This window comes from Xenopus laevis, chromosome 9_10S, assembly GCF_017654675.1.
Source record: "Xenopus laevis strain J_2021 chromosome 9_10S, Xenopus_laevis_v10.1, whole genome shotgun sequence".
Classification (NCBI taxonomy): domain Eukaryota; kingdom Metazoa; phylum Chordata; class Amphibia; order Anura; family Pipidae; genus Xenopus; species Xenopus laevis.
This window is the reverse complement of record NC_054388.1, coordinates 37,797,882-37,822,987: the sequence shown is the minus strand read 5'-3', so window position 1 is coordinate 37,822,987 and position 25,106 is coordinate 37,797,882. Positions and strand designations below refer to the sequence as shown.

The 25,106-nt window shown below is 42.7% G+C and overlaps 1 protein-coding gene across 1 annotated transcript in view; it reads left to right on the top strand.

Annotated features, from left to right (window-relative positions):
- Positions 1–25,106, top strand: part of necab3.S (N-terminal EF-hand calcium binding protein 3 S homeolog) — a 52,219-nt gene that overhangs the window by 12,405 nt on the left and 14,708 nt on the right. The window contains exons 5-8 of the mRNA XM_018238465.2: positions 5,774–5,871; positions 23,724–23,860; positions 23,998–24,110; positions 24,190–24,269. Of these exons, the coding sequence (XP_018093954.1) occupies positions 5,774–5,871; positions 23,724–23,860; positions 23,998–24,110; positions 24,190–24,269 (428 nt within the window). The remainder of the gene's footprint in view (positions 1–5,773; positions 5,872–23,723; positions 23,861–23,997; positions 24,111–24,189; positions 24,270–25,106) is intronic.

The following is a 25,106-nucleotide window of genomic DNA, read 5'->3' as shown; positions in this document are numbered from 1 at the left end:
AAAACAGCAGCCTGCCAGAAAGCATTTCTCTCCTAAAGTGCAGACACAAGTCACATGACCAGGGGCAGCTGGGAAATTGACAAAATGTCTAGCCCCATGTCAGATTTTAAAATTGAATGTAATAAAAATCTGTTTGCTCTTTTGAGAAATGGATTTCATGCAGAATTCTGCTGGAGCAGCACTATTAACGGATAAATTTTAACTAAAGAAGTAGCTAGAAATGTTGTTCATGATGTTTTGGGCTTCTGTACCAGCCCAAAGCAAACTCAGCCCTTTAGCCAGGAAGATCTGTGTCCCCAAAGATGAGCCAGTAGCTCCCCATCTTCTTTTCTGCTGATGCACATGCTTAGCAAAATATACAATATACAAAATATACAAAATAGAAATAGCACAATTAGGGTTGCCACTCGGCCTAGCCGGTAAAACACCTGCCAAGGCCGGGGCCCGTATTACAAATTTATCAATGTAATACCCTTAACAAAAGCCCTTAGCCCTCCGCTCCAAACTTTCTTTTCTTCGCCTTCTGGACATTGCATGCCGTGGCTCCTCTCCCTTTTGGCACTGTGACCCACGTGGCCCGCCCCTTTTTTGCATCACAGCCTGCCCCCACCACTGGCCGGTATTTTTTTTTTTTTTGAAAAGGTTCCAACCCTAGGCACAATATAAGGCTAATTAGTGATTAATAAAGATAATTACTGCATAGCAGCTCAGAAACCAGGGCAACTAGCATCAGAGTTTAATAATCAGACTTGTAGCAACAGATATTACAGACAGCTGCTCAGAGCCCACTGAGCATGTGAGTGTCACAGACATTTTCCAAGATGGTGACCCCCTGTGACAAGTTTGAAGTCCTGGATCATTGCTGCTATTGACAAGCTGAAACATTAGGCTGGTGCTATAAGTTCAGTATATTAAATGTGGCATTTTTAATCATATTCATTTTTAGGGTTTAGTTTTCCTTTAAGTGTTATCCCAGTGAAAGATGGATGGATAATATCATTTCTAGCTTTCTTCTGGAGAATACCATATGGGACAGCCCAAAAAAGGTGTTCTGACTAGGGGTATCCTACACATTTAGCAACTCAGCTCAACAGATTGCTGCCATAGTTTTATTGTAGGACCCCTTTGTGTGTGTATAAGTACTAGGTGTTTGTACCTGGCATTATCTGTACTAGGTGTCACTGTTGAAGTAATCTCCTATAAGTGCAGAGCTTGGGTCTATGATCTGCTTATAGAAAGGGGTATGTCACAGCTTTGATATTAACTTTACACTACTTACAACCTCCATGTATGAGCTCCCATTGCCCTACTATTGTTTTATAATCCAAAGGGGCATGTACCATCAGTCCAGTGTTAAAATGTCAGTGTGAACCTCTCATGGTTCGGTCGGATCCAGGCATTTAAAATGACACTTTTACCTAAAATTCTCTACTACTTTAGGGCACTACCCGTTCCCGTACCAGAAAATGTCCTTCGAACTATACAAAGGAAGGTTTTCCAATTTATCTGGGCAGACAAACACCCCAGGATTCCTCGACGAACCATGTACAGCCCCAAAACTCAAGGAGGCCTAAATGTCCCCAATCTGCGCTATTATTATGCAGCAGCTCAACTGGTGCCACTTATCCATATGCATGCTACCATACCACCCAAATGGGCTACAATGTTGAAACATCAATTAAACCCGGTCACCCCACAGGCGTTGGTATGGTGTCCCCCTGTATTACGTCCTGACGCCATTGACCCTTCCTTGGCCCACTCCCTCAAAGTTTGGGACAGATATAAACATCCAGCTAAACTTATTTCATCTACACTCCCAGCAGCCCCTATATTGGGGAATCCATCCTTCCCCCCTGGCTTATCGGCTAAACCATTCCACAGGTGGTCATCCAACGGCTTCCGATATATATATCATTTCTATTCCATCTCGGGACTCAAAAGTTGGTCCTCTATACAGGAATCTTTCCATTTCCCATTGTCTGAACAGTTCAGATACCGGCAGATATGCCATTTTCTCCATTCGCACAACAAAGAAAAAATATCCTTGACTACTACCTACTTTGAAAATGCCTGTATTAAATATCCATACTCACGAGGATTGATTTCCTATCTATATCGTCTCCTGCTAGATATGGACTCCCAGGTCCCCTTGTCATATACGACAGCTTGGGATAAAGATCTCAATGTTACCATTGACAAGGAAACCTGGGACAAGATTTGGGAAACTACAGCCCACTGTTCCAGAAATGTCTCGTTACTAGAAACTGCCTATAAAGTCCTTACTCGATGGTACATGGTCCCGACTCGTTTACATAAAATTAATCCTCAACTTAGCCAGGATTGTTTTAGGGGCTGTGGTCAGAGTGGGACCGTCATGCATATTTGGTGGACCTGCCCTCATGTTCATAGATTCTGGATTCGGATCTATACTATTATATATTCAGTGACACGGGTTAATCTTAAGAAAGATCCGATTCAGGCTTTATTGAACCAGAAGATCTCCAATGTTCATAGTAATACAAAGTCCCTAATTACTTTTATGTTCCTTGCTGCGAAAATTACAATAGCCAAACATTGGAAATCGTCTCAGATCCCAATACTGCATTTTAAAGAGAAACTAATTTGGATCATGGTCAATGAAAGGTTAACTAGCATACTTGTGGACAAATATCAAAAATTCAAGGAAATCTGGGAACCATGGTACAGATATTCCTTTCCATTGGCAGAAACCCCTTCTATTCTCTGGTAATCCCCTCTGAATGTAAAGTGTTTATAATCATTAGACAGTACCTGACGTGACCTGAGGTAATGGGCACTTGATACTATTGTTTGGATAAGCATTGGTTTTTTCCTGAGCCGTGAGCCAACGAAAATGAATCCATCTCATCAAGATATTCTACATAGTCAAGGGACCCCGCTGAAGTCGCCAACATCTCTGCTTCACATATACAGTTAAGCATACGTCAACTGTACCATGTCATCTAAAGTTAGTACTATCATTGTTGTAGCTCGTCTCTTTCCCACTTCTGACAGAGTGTCTGGAGGGGGGGAGGATGAGCTCGTTTCATTATCTTTCTCTCTTCTCTGTTTTCCTCTGTTTGAAAATACCTGACGACACTGCTTGATTGTATAACCTTTTTCTTTTCTTGGAAAATCAATAAAAAACTATTGAAAAGAAAATGTCAGTGTGAGTATGGTCAGCTGAACAGGGTCACCATAAATGCGACTCTCCATAGCATGAAGAACTACCTAACTATTCTTATAACCTACAGTGCATACCAGTAAACTATGCCATCATATGTATTTATCTGTACTATGGAGAATTCAGAAGGATGGTTGAATGGTATAGTGGCCTTTTGAAAGGCATGTTGTGGGTGTGTTGCCATAGATAAACGGATTTATCTTGAAAAGTGATCATGGGCAACATATCACCTACTCCCTGACTTATTTTTTTTTAAACTTCCTCCATGGTAAAAAGAAAAGGTTCTCTAAAACTGCAGTATGAAGCACTGGCATCATAAGACATAAGTAGGCTTATATAGACCAATTACATATGGCAACAAGAAGAGTTGTTGGGAACTTGTACCTATAATATAGAGTTACAACAATACACTGAGTACTAAATGCATAGCTGCAGTCTTGTTGTCAAGTTACACTTCAGACAAGACTTTCTACATCTGGTTTTTCTCCCAGGAGCCTCATTTTTAGTTTTAGTCTGCAGTTCTCTGAGCTTAGATACGATTTATCTGTTCCTGCCTCAGGCAGACCCTTTGTACAAATGCAGAGCTTTCAAGATCTTGCTCCTTTAATTGCCTGATCAAGCAAAAATTCATCAAAGGTATCACCCTGCAACCATTCCCCAAGGAGCCTTGGCTTCATTTAATGTATAGCAAATTTTAACTTCTTGGCTGCCATTGAAACCTGCAGCCATGGAACTCACTGTGGGTGCCATGATTTTTCTGGGCACCACCTACTGTTGAGCTACATGTCCCAGGTTGCTCCCATAACTGGAGGACTACAGGCTGGTAATTCCAGATTTTTTGATAAAATCGAAAACTGTTTTTTTCACAAAGGCATAACCCTTAATAAGGTCTTTGATAGGTAGCACGGCCTGTTGTAATACACACTTTGCACACAATGTCACCTATCATATTTTTTAGCTGTTTTTGCAATCTTTGTTCTTTTGTGTGCAGGGAAGTATATGGGACTGAAAAAGTAAAATATCAAAGTTATTATACCCACTGCTATTATAGAGACCATCTCTTTCTTCCATGTCTGTTATTCTACCACTAGAGACTCATCCCAGAAGCTATTATCTCACTGATAATATAGGTACTATCTCTCTCTACTATACCTGCTATCCCACAGTCACAGTCCCTTCCCAGAGACTATTATCCCACTGCTACTATAGGCACCATCTCTTCCTACTATACCTGCTATTCCACAGTCACGACACAGTCCATTCCCAGAAATGATTATCCCCACTGCTACTATAGGCACCATCTCTCCCTACTATACCTGCTACCCCACAGCCACAGTCCCTTCCCAGAGACTATTATCCCCACTGCTACTATAGGCACCATCTCTCCCTACTATACCTGCTATCCCACAGCCACAGTCCCTTCCCAGAGACTATTATCCCACTGTTACTGTAGGCACCATCTCTCACTACTATACCTGCTATCAGACAGTCACAGTCCCTTGCCAGAGACTATTATCCCCACTGCTACTATAGACACCATCTCTCCCTACTATACCTGCTATCTCACAGCCACAGTCCCTTCCCAGAGACTATTATCCCACTGCTACTATAGGCACCATCTCTCCTGACTATACCTGCTATCACACAGTCCCTTCCCAGAGACTATTATCCCACTGCTACTATAGACATCATCTCTCCCTACTATACCTGCTATCCCACAGTCACAGTCCCTTGCCAGAGACTATTATCCCCACTGCTACTATAGACACCATCTCTCCCTACTATACCTGCTATCTCACAGCCACAGTCCCTTCCCAGAGACTATTATCCCACTGCTACTATAGGCACCATCTCTCCTGACTATACCTGCTATCACACAGTCCCTTCCCAGAGACTATTATCCCACTGCTACTATAGACATCATCTCTCCCTACTATACCTGCTATCCCACAGTCACAGTCCCTTTCCAGAAATGATTATCCCACTGCTACTATAGGCACCATCTCTCCCTACTATACCTGCTATCCCGCAGCCACAGTCCCTTCCCAGAGACTATTATCCCACTGTTACTATAGGCACCATCTCTCCCTACTATGCCTGCTATCCCACAGTCCCTTCCCAGAGACTATTATCCCACTGTTACTATAGGCACCATCTCTCCCTACTATGCCTGCTATATCACAGCCACAGTCCCTTCCCAGAGACTATTATCCCCACTGCTACTATAGTTCCCTTCTATTCCTCTGGGTTTTTCATGTAGTCTTTCTAATTTTAGACTGGCTGAAAATATGCAAATATATCTATATTTAAAGAGTGCCTCTTAATGTATAATTTGCAGTGGCAGGCATTATTCACACTTTTGACTCCACTTCCTTTTGGAAGCACAATTCTTTCCATCAGAGAAATCTGGATCTGCATTCAAAAACAGTACCACTGTTAGCTCCCATGTATTCTTTGCTTAGAATGTCTGTTATTTCTACAAGCAGTAGGCTAATGCTCTTATTTATTAAGGTAGTGGTTTATATGGGCTCATGCTCTTATTTATTATCATCCCTATGCTTTGAATTTCAGATTACTTCTCAGAATACCTGGGAGAATATGGAAACGTTCTCTTAGCTCTGAATAATCTGAATGTAACCATTTTAAGTGCTATGGACAAAACCAAGAGGGTAAGCCTAACAGTATTCTTCCTGCTATTCCCAATGGTGTTTCCAAACATTGAACAATTGTGTAATTATATTTTGCTGATGTGTATTTGTCATGCAATCTATTTTAATTAAATGATGACAGTCCTGCCCTGCTTTATGGCTGAGATTCTAGCCCTCCACCTTCACCCCAACCCCACTCTCCCCCCCATATGCTCGCCCATTATATTACACTACATTTCATCTTAGCCTTTGTTTTCCTTTTAAAGGTATGAGGCACAAAGCAATAAAAATATAGACCATTATATACTGTACAGTGTTCCCAGTTAATTATTTTTTTTATACTTCAAGCAATGCATTTTTTAAAATCATTTAACTACATCCACACTACCACAAAATGAGTCCTTCTGACACTCAGCGAACTCTTCTCATCACCCACATATTATTTTCAACAAAGAGCTCACTGCTGAGGAACATTTTTATAATTAAAAAAACAACAAACATCACCATTTGTGCTGTATTCTGTGTCAGGGATGTGAAATGCGTGGAGTCTCATGCATGCTGAGAACAGCAGTTCCCAACAGCTGGAGGGGGTTGTTTTAACATTGCTTTTTGTAATAGTGTTTATATGTGCACTGCTTTAAATTTCAATACTAGTATTTGTTGAAGTACTTTTTCCAAATGTAGCTATTGTGGACTCATTGATGCAGATAGAAAAGGATTCATTAACATAAAATAGATCATCCATATGTTAGTTGGGGGTGAAGTTTCTTACACACATGTAACTAATGCGTTGTGGCTTTGGTGCTGGGTAATAAGCCATAAATCTTTAAATGCTGCTGAATGTCTCCACAGAGTCCATAAACGAGCTCTCCTTTGGTAGATCGTTATATAAAGGGTAGGAAATATAGGTCACTGGGAACATAAAAAAAAAGAATAAGCACAGTAATGCTGCCCACAAGTACTATTAAGAGAATAGTAATAAAGGTAATATTAAGCAATGGATTTACTTACAAGTGTTATTTTTAGTAAAGGGGGCTGCTATAGTTTTAGGGAGGGAGTTTTATAGAGCAATATAAGGATTTATATGGGCAATAGGAATTATAGTGTCATAATGGCTGGTTGACTACATATGAAGTGTGTGATTTTCTAAGCAAAAACTGAAAAAACTCTTCATCAGAAGATGTAAAGCGGGCAGAAAAGTCCAAGTTCATGCACAGGGTCAGGGCAGGCAGCAAATAAACAGAGTCTGTGAAACAGGCATAGTTTGGGGCAGGCAGCAGACAAGGAGAAATTCAATAAACAGGCACTGACTTTCATAACAGGAACTCTGATGGCTTGGTCTCAGCTAGCAGAAAATTCTAATGATCCAGCATCATTAACTGCAAGCACTACCAGAAGTTCCAACTGGCCATGTTGGGTAAGAACACGTACAGTACATGAGACCAAGGAATGGTCCATCTTGAAAATAGTGTTACAGCTATATACAAGATACAAGCTATGTATACAAGAATGAGGTCTGGAGGGAATACACTGCAGTGCATTATCTGGCAAGCAAAATGAGTTCAGCAAATATGTTGGTATTAACATTCCTCTTAATACTGTTCTGACATGACCTAACGAAGACATAATTGTGAGTGATTGCTCTTTCTATAGATTTGGGCTGTGGATTTATTAGGAATGTCCCCATAGCTAGTATCCCCTCTAAGACAGAATTAGAAGGAAATGTACTGTAAACGTATCTCCAGGCTGTGCCAATGTTTGTTATTCAAATACATCCTGTAGTGCCTGCAAGATAGATGGGTAGGGGGACAAAGGGGATGGAGATGGGAAAATAAGAAGGTATCGGTGTGAAAGGGAACAAGGAAAATGGGGTCAAATGGGAAAAGGAGGCACAGATAAGGAAAGGGTAAATGGTTTGTGATAGAAAATAGGAAGAAGTCATATGAAAGCATAGGATTAGAGGAAAGAAGGAACATTATTAGGGAAAAGGTCACAATAATGAGAAGCATAGCTATGAGGAGTGAAAGGAATACCAAATAGGATGCGGGGAAGGGAAAAGCCAACTGTAATGCACAAATAGAGAGAAAGAAACATGAGTTACGATGAGGTAAAAATATACATACTGAAGGATTAAAAAGGCAAAGTAGAGGGAGAGAGGGTACACAGAAGGATGAGATGGATAGTGAGCTAATGTTTGCTCAGCTGATATGATACTTTCAAAGTAATCTATCAATTTGTAATTGAATGAAAGAGACCACTGTCCTGTTGAAATGATTAGATGTCACTGGAAATCAAAATCAGTATTTAAAACCAATAGAATTTAAAACCATCCAATATGTTTATCCATTGGCTTTCATATCTTTTTTGCAGCCTGCAAAAATATGCATCTTGTCATGGACATCTTGCATACACCATGCTGCAGGTACACGTCACATAATACTGTATATGGCATGGCTAGTGATACATATTTTAACATAGGGTGCTACATTTGTTCCAGTTATGTGCAATAATGTAATATTTGTATCTTTAGGCAACATGCTTTATACTGCAATAGAAATCACTGTTATATTAAAAGTGAATCACTCATGTATGATTTTCAAGCTTAATAGAGAACCATGGTGGCTCTGTGTTTGAAATAAAACTATAAGGGCAGAAACAGACGAGGAGATTCAGGGAGATTTAGTCGCCCGTCGACTAATGGCCTCTTCGTCGGGCGACTAATTTTGCCGAACTGCCTTCCCGCCGGCTAGAATCGAAATCACCGGCGGGATGGCACTCGGAGCACTTTGTTTTCTGAAGTTGCCCAAAATTGCCTCACGAGGAAACTTCAGGCGACTTCGGAAAACGAAACACTCCTGCCCGTGATTTAGATTCTAACCGGCGGGGAGGCAGTTCGGGAAGATTAGTCGCCGAAGAAGAGGTGATTTGTTGGGTACTAAAGGGTTTAGACTATATTATATTAAAGGACATGGCTACCCAAAAACAGTGAACCTAGGGCCCCCAATTCAGCAAGGCAGCAAAACTATATTGTATCACTGAAATGTTATTATAAGCAATGTTGTCATTTATATTGATCAAAAGATTTCAGTTGTTTTAAAGTTGTATATAATTACACATGGCATCTCTCTGTGGTCTGCACAGTTGGTTCTTCTGGCTATTGAAGCAATGTAGCAGGAGCCAACTTATTAACCGACCTGTGGAGAAGCATGTAAGGCAAGTGCAGAAAGGGGAAAAGTTGAAGTTGCTTTCAAATGAATTATGTTTACAAATAATTTTAAAACCATTAAGAATGTTTAATTATTGTATAGTGGAATTATGCAAACACTTGCATAATGAACTTATTTTATTCCTAAATGGAGTGTTTGTACGGAGTATGCAATATTTATCCAAGATCCCACTTACTCCCCCCTTTCCTAAGTGCCACAACTCCTGCCGCCGCATGATTAAGAATGAATGAGACCTGGAGAGCAAGAGAAGCTGCCTGAGCGGTAATCGCTGCAGGAGTTTCACTGCCATGGAATTAGATGAGAACCCTAGGGACTCGAAAGAGAGGCCTGCTGTGAATGTCGTGAAATCCCTTAGTGTGTAAGGGCTCAGCGCTCAGAGCGAGAGTGACTTTACATATTTATAACAATGCTAAATACATAGTAGATTTAACAGTGGCTTCAGTTTTCAGTAATACAAATAAAAAAAAGCTAGCCCTGCAGCTCACTGTTTTATGTACTTATTTGATTTATACTTTAATTTTTATATAATACACAAAAGCCATGAATATCTTGTAAATTATATCCTTATAAACGGTGAGTTCTGATGTCATCAGTTATAAACGGTGAGTTCTGATGTCATTTCTGTCACATGACTCCCTAAAACTTGTGTATTATAATAAATAAAGTACCCCCAGTTGCAAAATATGAGGATATTAGAAGTTACCTCGGAGTTCCATGACCTGTATAAAAACACTCGGCCTTTGGCCTCGTGTTTTTATATAGTCATGAAACTCCTCGGTAACTTATAATATTCTTATATTTTACAAGAGGGGGTACTTTATTCACTAAATATTCTGTATACTGTTAGCCAATTATTTCTGCTGCTTTTTCCTTAACTGCTTGTATTGGTTTATGGATCCTATAATTTCTCCTATTGCACTATATGCACTATAACTTCTATTGCTCCATGTAACCCTTTCTTTTAACCCTCTTATTGCTCCATAAAACTCTCCTAACTCTTATGTGAGTGTGCTCCTATTAGGGGGGCCAGGATGGCCTCAAGCCCAGGAGAGGATGGAGCTGTGCTGCGCGATGTTTCTAACCCAGTCCCAGGCCTGAAGCAGTTGGGCCCTGACCCAAAGCCTGCTGTGAGTAATAACTTTAAAGAAGATTTGATAAGGAAAAAGCTGTTTTTTTGGAATAAAAGCTGAGGGCAGTGCAGGAAAGTTAAAATGTAAGTATTGCATTGGTGCATGCACAGTTGGAGCAATTTTCTGTTTCTCGACAACTGTGCATCCGCCGAAATTGCCGAAGCGCAAAAAGAAGACCCGAAGGTACCACCTAGGCTTTGGGTAGCAGGGAGGGGGTCTATGTAGGGTAGGAAATTTTAGTAGCAAGTCCCTGCAAAAGCTGGAAGTAGCAGCCTGCATGCTGGAATGAAAGGTGCTGAAAGTGCAAAACCCAGAACTGGCAATTTGCAAACTGGAATGGGAAACACTGAGGCTGAAGCACTTGCAAAACATGGAATTTGCTGCATTCTTATTTCTCCTAGCTTTTAGCGCTGACTCATACAGACTGTTATATTGTGATTGCCACCCGAGGAGAAAATGGGATAAACTGAGTCGGAACCAAAGGAGAATTCTGGGAACTGTAGTTTTACCACATTGTGTATGGAACTTGCAAAGCTGGAATGGGAAACATTGAGAAAGCAGTAGCAAAACATGGAGCAGTTTACAAAGTGGAAGGGGAATGTTGATAATCCAGCATAAGTAAATCCTGGAAGTGATGCCCCACTAGCTGCAGTGAGAAATAAAGCTTCAACTTCAGAGAGTTTTAGGTTCCTGGTGTGGATCCATCTGGTACAAGAGGTGTAACTCAAAGTGCCATGAATGGAAGAGAGAAATAAACCTTTCTTTAATATGATAAAACCTGGGGAAGAAGCCAACAAAAGGAAATATGCTGTGTGGTTCATCTATATTAGGTCTGAGTCTGTTATACCAGACAGAAAGTTCATTGGTAAAACCATACTCAAGGACTCAAAGACCCAGTATGCACTGTGGTTATTACAATTCTACTGCCTCTTTGTCAAGACCGCCGGGAGCGCGAGGAGTCGCGTCCGCTCCCGGCGGCGAAGAATTCAAGATGGCGGCGCCCAGTCAACCCACGTGGGTTCCGACGCCGGCGCCGTGACGTCAGCGCGGCGCGACGGTCGCAGGCGCGCTGACGCTGGCGCAAGGGCGCCAAATTCAAACATTAAAGGACGCCTGAGACGCCAAGATGGCGCCCGAAAATAGGATTCTGTTCCCTGAGAGTTTCCTGGGTTCCCTTGCTGTTTTCCCTACTTATATCTGCCTGATTCCTTGTTGTGACCCTTTGCCTGGACCTGGACTTCGCTGATACTCTGCCTGCTATTGACCCCCTGCCTGGACTTTGGACTTTGATTATATTCTGCCTGCCTTGTGACCTGTAGCCTGATCCCTCCTGAGGGGCTTCCTCCTAGATCCGGACTACTCCCCAGAGGGGGCTCCCGGCTCCCTGACATTATTTTCGGGCCATGGATCCTTCTGAGGAAGCCACACCTCATGTCGGACGAGCGCTCCGCGGACTGGCATCCCGCATGGAGGACTACGAAAACCAGCAGGTTCGCATTGGGCAAGCACTCGATGTCCTGCTAGCTCAAGTGCCTTCTGAGCCTTCCACTGCTCCACCTACTGGAGATCCCCCCATGGCGGCAGCCCCTACGAACGCAAGCTACCCGACAGGTGAGCCTCGCATTCCACCTCCCCCTCGCTTCAGTGGGGACCCACAAGCCTGCAGGGGGTTTGCCACGCAATGCCAAATTCAATTTGAGTTCCAACCCACACAGTTTCCAAGTGAGCGTTCCAAGGTGGGGTATGTGATGTCTCGATTGGAAGGCAAGCCACTGGAGTGGGCAACGTCTCTTTGGGAGAAGAATTCCCCGCTGACTTTTGATGTTAAAGACTTTCTCCAAGCTTTTCGTTTAATCTTTGATGCTCCAGGTCGGGTTACGAACGCCCCTGCCCGTCTCTTGCAGCTCCGGCAGGGAAGCCGCAGTGTCAATGACTATGCTATAGACTTCCGAACACTGATGGCGGAGACTTCCTGGTGTGATGACGCTTACAAGGCTGTATACTACCAAGGCCTATCCATCCGCATCAAAGATGATCTCGCCTCCAGAGAGACTCCTGACACCCTGGAAGGGCTGATCGCTCTATCCATTAAAGTGGACACTCGTCTCAGAGAGCACCAGGTGGAGAGAGAGCGCAGCAGACGATTTTCTCCCTTGTTGGCCCCTCGCTTTCAAAGGCCGATTCTGCAAACACCCGCTGTTCCTGTGACTCATGTGTCGACGTCCCCCTTGGAGGAACCTATGCAAGTAGGAAAGACTCGCCTCTCCGAGCAGGAAAGACTCCGAAGACGTATGGCAGGTCTCTGTTTATACTGTGGTGGGCATTCCCATTTTGCCAACGCCTGTCCTGCCAAAGCCAAGAGTTTTGTACCCGAGGTATGTCTCAGGTTTCTCATGTAGGGGGCATCACTCGAGGTCCTCTGGAGAAGTATCAAGAAAGTTCACGCAGACTTCTTCTTCCTTTGCAGATTCACCTGGCAAGTAAGTCTATCTTCGAAAGGGCCTTCCTCGACTCCGGAGCGGATGGCAATTTCATGGATGCCTTTTTTGCCGTACGCATGAAGATTCCCCTGCTTCCATTATCTTCACCCCTGCGAATTACCGCCATAGATGACAAACCCCTGGAGTTTGAATTCGTCACAAAGTTCACGGCGGAACTATCTGTACAAGTTGGGGCGCTGCATCAAGAAAAACTTTCATTCTTCATCATCCCCTGTCCTTCTACTCCAGTAATATTGGGTCTTCCGTGGTTACGTCTGCATAACCCCACCATAGACTGGTCCACTGGGCAGATCTCTCGTTGGAGTTTATTTTGCCTGCAACATTGCCTTCCGTCAAAACCCCTCGAGAAGGTGAATGTCTCCTCTGCGGAATTAAAGACTTTGCCCTCCACTTACAAGGGATTTTCCGATGTGTTTTGTAAAAAGTCGGCAGAGTTCCTTCCCCCACATCGCTCCTACGATTGTCCGGTTGAACTCCTGCCAGGAGCTATGCCCCCCAGAGGGCGCACCTACCCTCTCTCTCCTGCAGAGACTACCGCTATGAAGGAGTACATCCAAGAAAATCTCCAGCGGGGGTTTATCCGCCCTTCTACCTCTCCTGCAGGGGCTGGGTTCTTCTTTGTGGAGAAGAAGGACGGAGGCCTTCGGCCTTGTATAGACTATCGGGGTCTGAATAAGATCACCGTGAAGAACAGGTACCCCCTGCCCCTGATTGCCGAGCTCTTTGACCAGCTGAAAGGGGCAAAGATTTTCTCCAAGTTGGATCTCCGGGGGGCCTACAACCTCATTCGCATCCGGGAGGGTGACGAATGGAAGACGGCATTCAACACTCGGGATGGGCACTATGAATATCTCGTTATGCCCTTCGGCCTATGCAATGCCCCTGCCGTCTTCCAGGAGTTTGTTAATGATGTGTTCCGAGATCTCCTAGGAAGGTTCGTAGTCGTATACTTGGACGATATCCTGATCTTTTCCAAGGACCTTGAAAGTCATCGCTCCCAGGTGAAGGAGGTACTCTCTCGTCTGAGGAAGAACTCTCTCTTCGCCAAGTTGGAGAAGTGTGTCTTCGAGGTATCCAAGATCCCCTTCCTAGGATACATTATCTCTCCAGAGGGATTTGAGATGGACCCCGTGAAGGTGTCGGCCATCCAGGAGTGGCCTCTCCCACTGAGTACCAAGGCAATCCAGAGGTTCATCGGATTTGCTAATTATTATCGACAGTTCATCCGGGGGTTCTCTTCCCGCATTTCACCTATCCTGGCCCTCATCCGGAAAGGGGGTAAACCCAGCCTGTGGCCTCAATCCGCCATAGAAGCCTTTCAGTCCTTGAAAGAGGCCTTCACGTCCGCTCCTGTTCTCCGACATCCCAATCCTGCACTACCCTTCTGCATCGAAGTCGATGCTTCTGAAGTCGGAGCCGGAGCTATCCTGTCTCAGAGACACTCCACTGATGGAAAATTGCACCCCTGTGCGTTTTTCTCCAAGAAGTTCTCATCCGCAGAGCAGAACTATGATGTCGGAAATCGAGAACTCTTAGCAGTCAAGCTTGCCCTTGAAGAATGGCGTCACCTCCTGGAGGGCTCTGAAATTCCTGTCCAGATTTTCACTGATCACAAGAATCTGGAGTTTATACAGTCCCTCAAGAGGCTAAATCCCAGACAAGCCAGGTGGGCCCTTTTCTTTTCCCGTTTTAACTTTGTTTTGACTTATCGCCCAGGTTCCAAGAATCTGAAAGCCGATGCCTTGTCTCGTAGCTTCACTCCGGTGGATCGTGACCCTGAGAGGCAGGAGCCAATCATTCCACCAGTCAAGATCATTGCCTCTTTGTATCCCCAATTTGCCGACCAGATTCTGGCTGGGCAGTCCTCGGCTCCTCAAGATACTCCGATTGGCATGGCCTTCGTCCCTCCAGAACTTCGCCTGGCCATCCTGCAACAAACCCACTGCTCCAGACAAGCTGGACATCCTGGTCCGGCCAAGACCCTTGAACTCTTGAGGCGCCTAGTCTGGTGGCCTGATATCCGCAAGGATGTAAAGGACTTTGTGGCTGCTTGTAATGTCTGTGCCACTTCTAAGCCTAGCCATTCCCGCCCCAGCGGGTTGTTACAGCCTTTGCCGGTTCCCTCTCGTCCGTGGACGCACCTCTCTATGGACTTTATTGTCGAACTTCCTCCCTCCGGTGGGAATACTGTGATCTGGGTTGTCATTGACCGCTTCAGCAAAATGGCCCATTTCATCCCTTTGAAGAAGTTACCCTCTGCGGTGGAATTATCCCAACTCTTTATTAAGTACATCTTCCGCCTGCATGGTTTCCCGGTGGAGATCGTCTCCGACAGAGGCACCCAGTTTACCGCCAAGTTCTGGCGTTCTCTATGTAAAGACTTAGGAATAACACTTAAATTTTCATCTGCCTACCACCCGCAGACGAATGGGGCAGCTGAACGTGTGAACCAAGCCTTAGAACAGTTCCTGAGGAACCACGTGTCTCTTTGCCAGGACGATTGGTCTGACCTCCTCCCGTGGGCAGAGTTTGCTCATAATAATGCATGTCATTCCTCCACAGGAAGGTCTCCATTTATGGTGGTGTATGGACAGCACCCTCAAGCCTTTCCTCAGGACTTCGTGTTGTCGGACGTCCCGGCTGCAGATGATCTGACAGCCCATATGCTTGCTATTTGGGCTGCAACCAAGTCTAATCTGGAGAAGTGTGCTCTAGTCCACAAGACTTTCGCGGATCGCCGTAGAAGGCCCTCTCCTCCCTACAAGGTGGGTGATAATGTCTGTCTCTCTTCCAGGAATATTCGCTTGAAGGTGCCATCTCCCAAGTTGGGTCCGAAGTTCCTGGGTCCGTTCCCCATCTTAGAGATAATTAACCCCGTAGCCATCAGACTTCAACTCCCACCAGAGATGAGAATCCCCAACGTGTTCCACGTCTCCCTGGTGAAGCCCACCGTCTCCAACCGTTTCTCTGGTGTCCAATCTCCTCCTCCTGCTGTCTCTGTGGAGGGTCAACAAGAATTCGAGGTGGAGAGAATCCTTGATTCCAGAATCTCCAGAGGGTCCCTTCAGTACCTCATCCATTGGAAGGGTTTTGGCCCCGAAGAATGCTCTTGGGAGGGAAATCGTGATGTGCATGCTCCTAGTTTGGTAAGAGATTTCCACTCCAAGTTTCCCCAGAAACCAAGTCCCGGTGGTCCTGAGGCCCCCCGTGAGGGGGGGGTACTGTCAAGACCGCCGGGAGCGCGAGGAGTCGCGTCCGCTCCCGGCGGCGAAGAATTCAAGATGGCGGCGCCCAGTCAACCCACGTGGGTTCCGACGCCGGCGCCGTGACGTCAGCGCGGCGCGACGGTCGCAGGCGCGCTGACGCTGGCGCAAGGGCGCCAAATTCAAACATAAAAGGACGCCTGAGACGCCAAGATGGCGCCCGAAAATAGGATTCTGTTCCCTGAGAGTTTCCTGGGTTCCCTTGCTGTTTTCCCTACTTATATCTGCCTGATTCCTTGTTGTGACCCTTTGCCTGGACCTGGACTTCGCTGATACTCTGCCTGCTATTGACCCCCTGCCTGGACTTTGGACTTTGATTATATTCTGCCTGCCTTGTGACCTGTAGCCTGATCCCTCCTGAGGGGCTTCCTCCTAGATCCGGACTACTCCCCAGAGGGGGCTCCCGGCTCCCTGACACTCTGAAATTGTGGAGTTGTTTGATGTCTTGTTCTGGCTTTAGAGACAATGTCAGGTTCTGGAAGAGCCTCAGAGAATGTTTAATGATGAAGGCTATTGGATTGTCATCTTGAAAATAAAAGATTATCGCAATATGGAGGCAGACTACAGAATTTGCCCCATAACTTATTCATTGGCTCAGATAAAGCTATTTGTTTTTATTCTGGCCAGCCCAGAACCTGTGTGATAAAAGCAACTCACCCTGTTTGTTTAGTGGTGCGGCGAAGACGGCCGCTGCGCCGCTCTTCTTCCTGCGCCATTTCTGCTCCTTAGGGCGCACGCTCCCGCGTCTCATCTTCCTTATAAATGCGGACACGCTGGCGTGATGACGTCAGCTCGCAGAGGCGTGCAATGGCGTGAAATTCAAACAGTATAAAAGGGATTTTTAGGTTGCAGTTCATTGCCTGTTATAGGAGTTTGTTCCTATTTGAGCTTTTGCTAATCTGTTTTGAACCTGTTTGATTCCTGTTGTGACCCCTGCCTGGCTTTTGACTATTCTAACCTCTGGATCCTGACCCTTGCCTGAATACCGACTACCTCTTCTGCTTAACCCCTCTATTTGACCCTTACCTGCCTAACTACGTTTATTCTCTGCCTGCCCCGACCCGGCCTGATCTGACTACTCTATTGCCTAACATCTTGTACCGCGACCTTCTGCCCACAGTTGTGCCCCATCGCTTGTTTAGAACCTTTTGCCTTGCACCTCTCGTTTTAAGACCTGGCGGCATCTGAGTAGCTGAGGGCTCCTCCCGAGGCCAAAGGCGGCTGCTACAGGCAGAAGCATGAGCCGAGACCAGGGTGCTTGGCATTGGTTCTAGATTCAGGGTGCCAACCTTTACAACCTGCTACAAGTGTGAGTCCAATAGGCACCTTGACTACAGCTGTGATAAGATTAGATGCTCACAGTGTAACAGCATAGGACACACTAAGAAGGACTGTCAAAAAGACATTGTAAGTAACGTGTTCTCCTGTGGGTCACTATTTCAGCAGCTGCCCTAAAGCGTGTTATAGAGTGGAGGAAGAGCTGGACCATGACAGTATAATGAATGAGGCACTTAATGAATGTCTTGAGACAGAATTGGCTGAAAGTAGAGATTTGCCACCAACTAAAACTGTTTCCCAAGTCATCCAGGAAGCTGATAAAGCAGATTATTCTGTGATGAAAGTTGCTGAGATGCCACCAAAGCAAGATTCACCTCATACACCAGCAGCCTCAGCAGATGATAGGTACCAAGTTGTACAGAGGAAAAAGAAAAAATATAAGACATAGAAAACTGATGCACAGGAGAAAAGTAAAAGCATAAGTGATGATTCCCATGCAGTTTCCCTATAAAGTCACTTCTGGCAGATTTGAAGTGTCGCAATCATGTACTGAGACAGCGGATCAAACAGAGAATGAACATTCATTTGGGAGATCGCAGTCAGGGGTTTAACTACTTGGGGTGCAGGGGGTGTAGTCGCACTTGGGTCCGCACCCCCTCAGGGCATCTGGACATGGACCTAATTAGTTATGTTACTGATCACAGTCCTTTAAGGAACTTCCAGAGAGACATGATGAGCCTTTGTCATATTCAGTTAAAGGATGGGGCTCACAAGTTAATGTGGGCAAGAGGAAAACAAATCTGAGGTAACAGGTTCCATTGACCCTAAGGATCAGCTCACTTAATGTGAACAGTGTTAGATCCATTACAAGGAGGCAGCTGATATATAATGCTTTATACAAGAGATCAGGCTGAAGAACAATAATGATATTTATCATGCTAAAAGAGAGTGGACTTTGGGGCCCTCCTATTGGTCATTTGGATAAGATAAATATGATGGTTAGGGGTCTTATTTAAAACAGATGATTTTTCTGTTGATAAAATAATTGAGATTCATCCTGGTAAGTGTCTCCTATTAAATCTGACCAGCTATAGTCTTATTAATGTTTATCAGATAGGATGGATTTATTTTCTTAGTTCAAACTATATTGTTTTACATCTAAACTTTGGGTTGTAGGATGAGATTTTAATTGTGTTGTCAGCAATACAGACAGGACCAGGAATAAAGTCTTAGAGTATGATGAAAATTTTCTAAAGAATGTATATGTCAAGCTGGGTTAATTGATAGCTTTTCTTATTTCAATCCAAAAAAGTGTGGGTTACCTATAATTAGGGATGCACTGAATCAACTATTTTAGATCAGGACGAACCCCTGAATCCTTCGCGAAAGATTTTTACTTCAGATTTTTTACTTTGTTTTGTGACAAAAAGTCACATGATTTCCCACCCCATCCTTAATTTGCATATGCAAATAAGGATTCGGATCCGGTTCGGCCGGCAGAACAATTCGAGCAAATGCAAATCATGGTGAAAAAGGCCAAATCCTGGCTGATTCCTGAACCAAATCCTGGATTCTCTGCATCCCTACCCATCATGTTGCATATGATGTGGGTGAACCATATAGACAGATCTATCAATAAGCAGTCTGTGCTGATTGGATTCAAGCTTATTCCTCTAGAGGTTTTATACCTTGATATGGTTATGTCAATATCCTTAGATGATCCCAAGCCGTATGGTAGGGAGTTATGGAAGTTAAACTCGTGCACTTTGTATGATGAAAAAGTGATTTTCGAATTCTTTGTATCACAGACAGCACCATCCTTGAATGTATTTCATTAAAAAACATTGGTCGCTACTTGGGGAAAGTTTACCAGAAATACAACAATTTAAAAATCCCCCAATTATTTCATACAAAACATCTAAGTATATTGGCTCTATGGCTATATGAGCTGACATAGGTGGCTCAAATACCCAAGAGCGGTTATTACGACCAAGAAAGAATGGGACATACCCATGTTTAGGGTGTAGCTGTTGCTCGAATTGTCAGAAAGGAGAGGTAGTATACCACCCGAGAAAGGGTACAGCAATTAAGATTAATGGGTTTTATACATGGAAAGCACTCATGTTGTATATGTTATAAAATGCCCGTGTGGGCTAGCTTATGTTGGGCAAACTTCAAGAAGTGCCCGAGAGCGTATAAGAGAACACAAATCCGCCATTAACACCAAAAAAAGTGATCAAGCAGTTGCAAATCATTTTCTGGATGCAGGCCATCAGGTACAACAGTTAAAATTCCAAATAATAGATAGTGTCCCTAAAATACGGGGAGGGGGAGATCGAGTGAAAATGTTACTCAAAAAGGAAGTGAGATGGATTCGAAAGCTGGAAATGTTGGTTCCCCATGGCCTGAACAGAGAATATGATTTAAGTAAAAAAGTTTTGCAACACTATTCACTTGATTTGTTATAATTGTAGCCAATTATATATGAGATGTGTTATAACACATATACCACTAGGGGTCACTTAGCTACAATGTATAAATAATTGTGCACAGGTGCTGTTTAAGTGGCTTGAAAAAAGACCTATGCAGGTCTGAAACGTTGTATTTTATCTGGGTCAAGAGCCTATGTCTCAATAAAGGCATTTTCAGAAAATACATTCATGGATGGTGCTGTCTGTGATACAAAGAATTCGAAAATCAGTTGGTGGTGGAAACTGTGAGACTTGCACCAAATGAAAGGATTTTTGGAGGTATGAGTGCTGACTAAATTCTTGCTGATGAAAAAGTGAAGCAGGGATTTCAAAACTTCAATGATGATCAGAAAACCACTCAGTGCCTTTATGATAACATCTGAGAAAATGAAAAAACAACTACCGAACCGAAGAGGTTGATATTTAATGATCTAAATTTATATGTTTACATGAAAGAGTTTGATACAGATTACTGGAAAAATATGGACTTGTTTTTTTCTGTTATAAGATTCATTGTGAATTATTTGAATTGTTTTTGTAAATTTCCTCCTACTGCTCCAAATAACCCTCCCTATAACTCTCCCTATTGCTCCATTTAGCATCCATATAACTCCTCCTATTGCTCCATATAACCCTCTCTATAACTCCTCCTATTGCTCCATATAACCCTCCCTATAACTCCTCCTATTGCTCCATATAACCCTCCTATAACTCCTCCTATTGCTCCATAAAACCCTCCCTATAATTCCTCCTATTGCTCAATATAACCCTCCCTATAACTCCTCTTATTGCTCCATAAAAAAACCTCCCGATAATTCCTCCTATTGCTCCATATAATCCTCCCTATAACTCCTCTTATTGCTCCATAAAAAAACCTCCCGATAATTCCTCCTATTGCTCAATATAACCCTCCCTATAACTCCTCTTATTGCTCCATAAAAAAACCTCCCGATAATTCCTCCTATTGCTCCATATAACCCTTATTCCAACAATTGCTCTTATAAACTCTTAAAAGTTGCCACGAGCTGCAGAGTGAAGATCATTGCCACAATTCGACTTGCATGTCTATGAAGGACACCACCATGCCTCCCCTATATTGCACTTGCAAAACTGATTTGAGAGACCTACAGCATTTTTTAAAGCAGGAAGGCAGTTTGCAAAATGCAATAACATTACAATTTGCACCTGTATTTTTGTACTTTGCACACTGCCTTACTGCTTGCAAAGGACCCCTTATATCTCTTTTTATTGCTACTTTTTACCCTCCCTATAATCTCTTCAGGTGCCTGATGCTATTAAGAGTCATAGTTTAACAACAGTTGCAGCACTGAATAGGAATGCAATTGCAATATTTGGTTTGTTCTTTTATTTACTTTTATTTGCCCCAATGGGGACCCTTTGATAGGTTGCAAGATAAATCCCCTTAATTCCATTGCCATATATTAAAACCAGACCCATTTTTACCGTTTTCGTATGGGTTCTTTCAGACCCATAATAACACTTTGTCTCTTCTATAATATTTTCTTAATCTTTAGGGGCTTACACATCCCTATAAAGAGATCTACCTCTAGGGCCACCTGCGATGCTCTCCTGACCAGATTTGTCCTAACTGACCTGCTATGTGTCATGCCTCCCAATAGTTTCTGCTTATTTTGGACTACCCAAATTGGAGACCAGAAAAGGGCCAGGCCAAAATGAATGCTTCAATTATAGGTGGCTTGTGGGGTGTCTGGTGTAAAGGGGTGTGGTTATGGGTAAGACCAAACATCCTAATTTTACAGTGGATAATGTTTGGAAGTAGGAGATGTTTCTACATCTGATCGACAGATCTGGTTGCAGGAGCAAATTTTTGCTTGTAACAGGCTTTTGTGATTCTAAAAAACCTCTACGTGTGACATTACCATACATTTATTTTTAGCCCTATCATGGTGCTCTCTTTGTTACCATCATTCAATTAACCATTCATAGTCCTACGAGGAGGCACAAAATCCTTCACATTTGTGGACAGCCCTTCTCTCCCTGCAGTGCTGCATTCTTGATAATAGCGTTGGCATGTCACCGCACAGAAAATTACCCATACTGTTACTAAAATAGCTTCCTGCTTATTTCTCTGCTGCATTAAACAATCAGCAGGCTTGGGCAGACTCTGGCGTTTTTTAGGCAGCTATAAATTATCTTTAGAAATTCAAACAGACTTGTTAAGCTGAAATGAGGAGCCTACTGCGTGATATAAGGCTGCTGCCATTATGTGTGGGCTGCAATGATGGCATTGCCTTTTAACAATGTAAAATCTTCTTACAAGGTGAAATGCACATAGATTTATTAACTGCGTGCTTTGTAAAATTATACATAAAAAGGAACATTTTGCCCTTGGTGGCCTTGAGAAGATAGGAGTACAATTTTAAAGAAGTAATGTCAAGGCTCGCATCATTACTGGGCTTGCCACCCAGATGGTAGTCCGCCAGCCTTACTAGTAAATTACCTGCTAAGGTCTGGGCAATTATTGCAAAGTTACCAGGAATACAATCTTAGATTACTAGAGTTGAAAGATAAATAGAATTAAGGTGCAGAGGTATTTATGTATTATATTATGAGCCTATACGGGCATTGGTAGCAATTTGTTGAATACTTCTTAATAATTTTATGCGCAAAAATCCAAATACAAAAATAATCCAAATGAGTTTCCTCTTGACTCTGTTCCTCAGTTTCTTTATTCCCTCCAATAAAATGAATTTAATAGTGAGATCATAGACATGGTACGTATGAAGCGTTATATATATATATATATATAGTGCAACTTCATATAAGTATATAAAGGTACAAGACCCCATCATGTGCTGCTGATCCTCCATGACTTCTAATAAGTTGATTAAATGATATCTTTTAATTCACATTTTTAACAAGTCATTTGACACAAGTCACATCTCTAAGAACTAATTACTAGATAAGCATCCCCCCAATTAATTTCCTTTCTTTTGTGGCCCCTAATTTATAAATATGATTGCTAGCAAGATTGATATCTATCTATCTATCTATCTATCTATCTATCTATCTATCTATCTATCTATCTATCTATCTATCTATAAATATATCTATATCTATAATCACATATACATGTATGTTATCTATCATCCTGTGTATTTATCTGCCTATCAGAGCAGCTGGGGTGAATTCTTTATAACTGTAGAGGAAGCAGACTTCACAGTCCTGGCACACCCCCAGTCCACCCTGCGCGTGGTCTGTTTCCTGTATAATTTATGCCATCTATTGTATCCATCTATCTGTCTGTTTACTTTCCCTACCTGATTATTTCCGTTCTGCTTGAGGTTACTGTCTCACTTGCTGTCTCTGCAGCCACATAATTACATATATGATAACAACAAGCACAACTATTTCTGACATAAAAATAATTATATTTTTTGAATGTATTTATATTTTTAATTATATAGCACTATTTATGTATGCAGCACTGTACAGCAAGCAGATCAATACATTTATAGAACATTACATTAGTACACATTTTACAAATAAATACAAAGTACACTTACTTAAAAAATAAAATGCTAAGGGGGTCATTTATTAAGTCCGAATGCCAAAAACTCGAAAAACTTGTGTTTTTTTACTATAAAATTTTTACTATGAATCTGAAAATCCAGAATCTCAGACCTGCCGAAGTTGCATATAAGTCAACGGGAGAAGTCCTGAAGATATCCTGATCTGCGCTGAGTTTCGTTCAATATTCCGAAGATTTTGTGGTTTTCGAGCAAAAATTCAAAACAGTCATCATTTTCATGCGGAAAATCAGAAAAATTTGTACGATTCTAATTTTTCGCAAATTCTTAGTGTTTTTTCCAGCACAGGAAATTTTCAGGAAAATGTATTGATAAATAAGGGGGAAGAACTTGGGTGGATTTGGAAAATAATGAGATAAATTCAGGCCTTCCCATGTCAAAGAGAGAAGAGGAAGGAGATCCGTTCGTCTTACAATCTAATTTAATTTCAGAATTATGAGGCTTCCTCCCAAATCGAGCAGTTTGTGACCCGCTTCCTACTCAGGGAGACCATGAACCAACTGCACTCGCTTCAGAACTCACTGGACTGTGCCTTAGAAACGATTGAGGGTCAGAATGGCTGTGAGAGGTAGGCTAACCACTAATTGGTTGCTTTTGCTTACAAAGCTAATGCAGCTTTTCCATGCATTTGTGGCTAACCCTAAAGATCATTTTATTATTATAGACATAGGACTATATTTTTTTTTTATCCTGATCCCTTTCAAGACAGGATGCCAGAAAGACTACACCACAGCCCTTGGGACGTAAGTGCAATCGAAGGGCCCACAAGTCTGTCTGTCTGTCACCGACGGATCCTTATTCGGGCATCCTGACCACAGGTAATGTGTTTGTCCTGTCTTAGCCACATGCTGTTATTAATGAGTAGGCCATTCTGTAAGATTATTATGTGTGTTGCAGGTTTGCCAGTAGAAAATGATACTCCATGGTCTGCACAAATCAGCCGCCTGGAGCAGCTCATTGACAAGCTAGAGTGCACAGTAAGTTTCATTTCTCTGGATTGCTTCCATTTCTACCAGCTGTGAAGTTATAATGGGCTGGGTATAAATCCTGTCTTTCCTATCATCATAGCAAATAAAAAATGGGATACTCGAGGGGATATGCGTATGTGAAGACCCTAATATGACTATGCACAGCAGAGCCCAGAGCTGACAGTGGCTCTACGTAAAACTGTGTCTGGTTACACTGCTCTCACTCCACCTGACTCCGCTCAACACAAATCATGTGCACTACACAGCATCCAAGCCCTGTGCAATGTCTAGTGAATACCTACTGGGCTTTAACTGTGACATGGCTGCCCCAAACATCTTAGCACCCCAGTGACAATACTTCTGATAACTGCAAACATATACTGTATATACAGTGCCATCTATTGATGTCATTTGTTATTGCAGTAAATGTATTATTTTGTTTGTTTTTTTAACTTGATTTCTATATATTCTGTCGTTAAATGTTTCTATCAATTTCTCTCTACGGTTTTCTATGCAGTTTATATAAATTTTGAATATATATTGAAAAAAAATGTCCTGAAACCATTACTAATTATTATTCAATGAATTATACTAGTCTCTGTACTAGGTGTTGTTTCTGCTCTATTAATACCTTTCTGTAAACAGGGCCTTTAAAACCTAAAGGTGTCATAAATCAAATATAATATTTTGAATAATGGAAGCAAATGTGATACTTATTAACTTAACATACATTCATTATAAGTTTGCAATCGTTTTAAAGCTGCTTGTAAAGGAAACCATTATCTGTCTTAAATCTTTGGTGATTAGCAGCAGTGGCAGGTTGAGGGGCAAGGGCACCCCATTCAC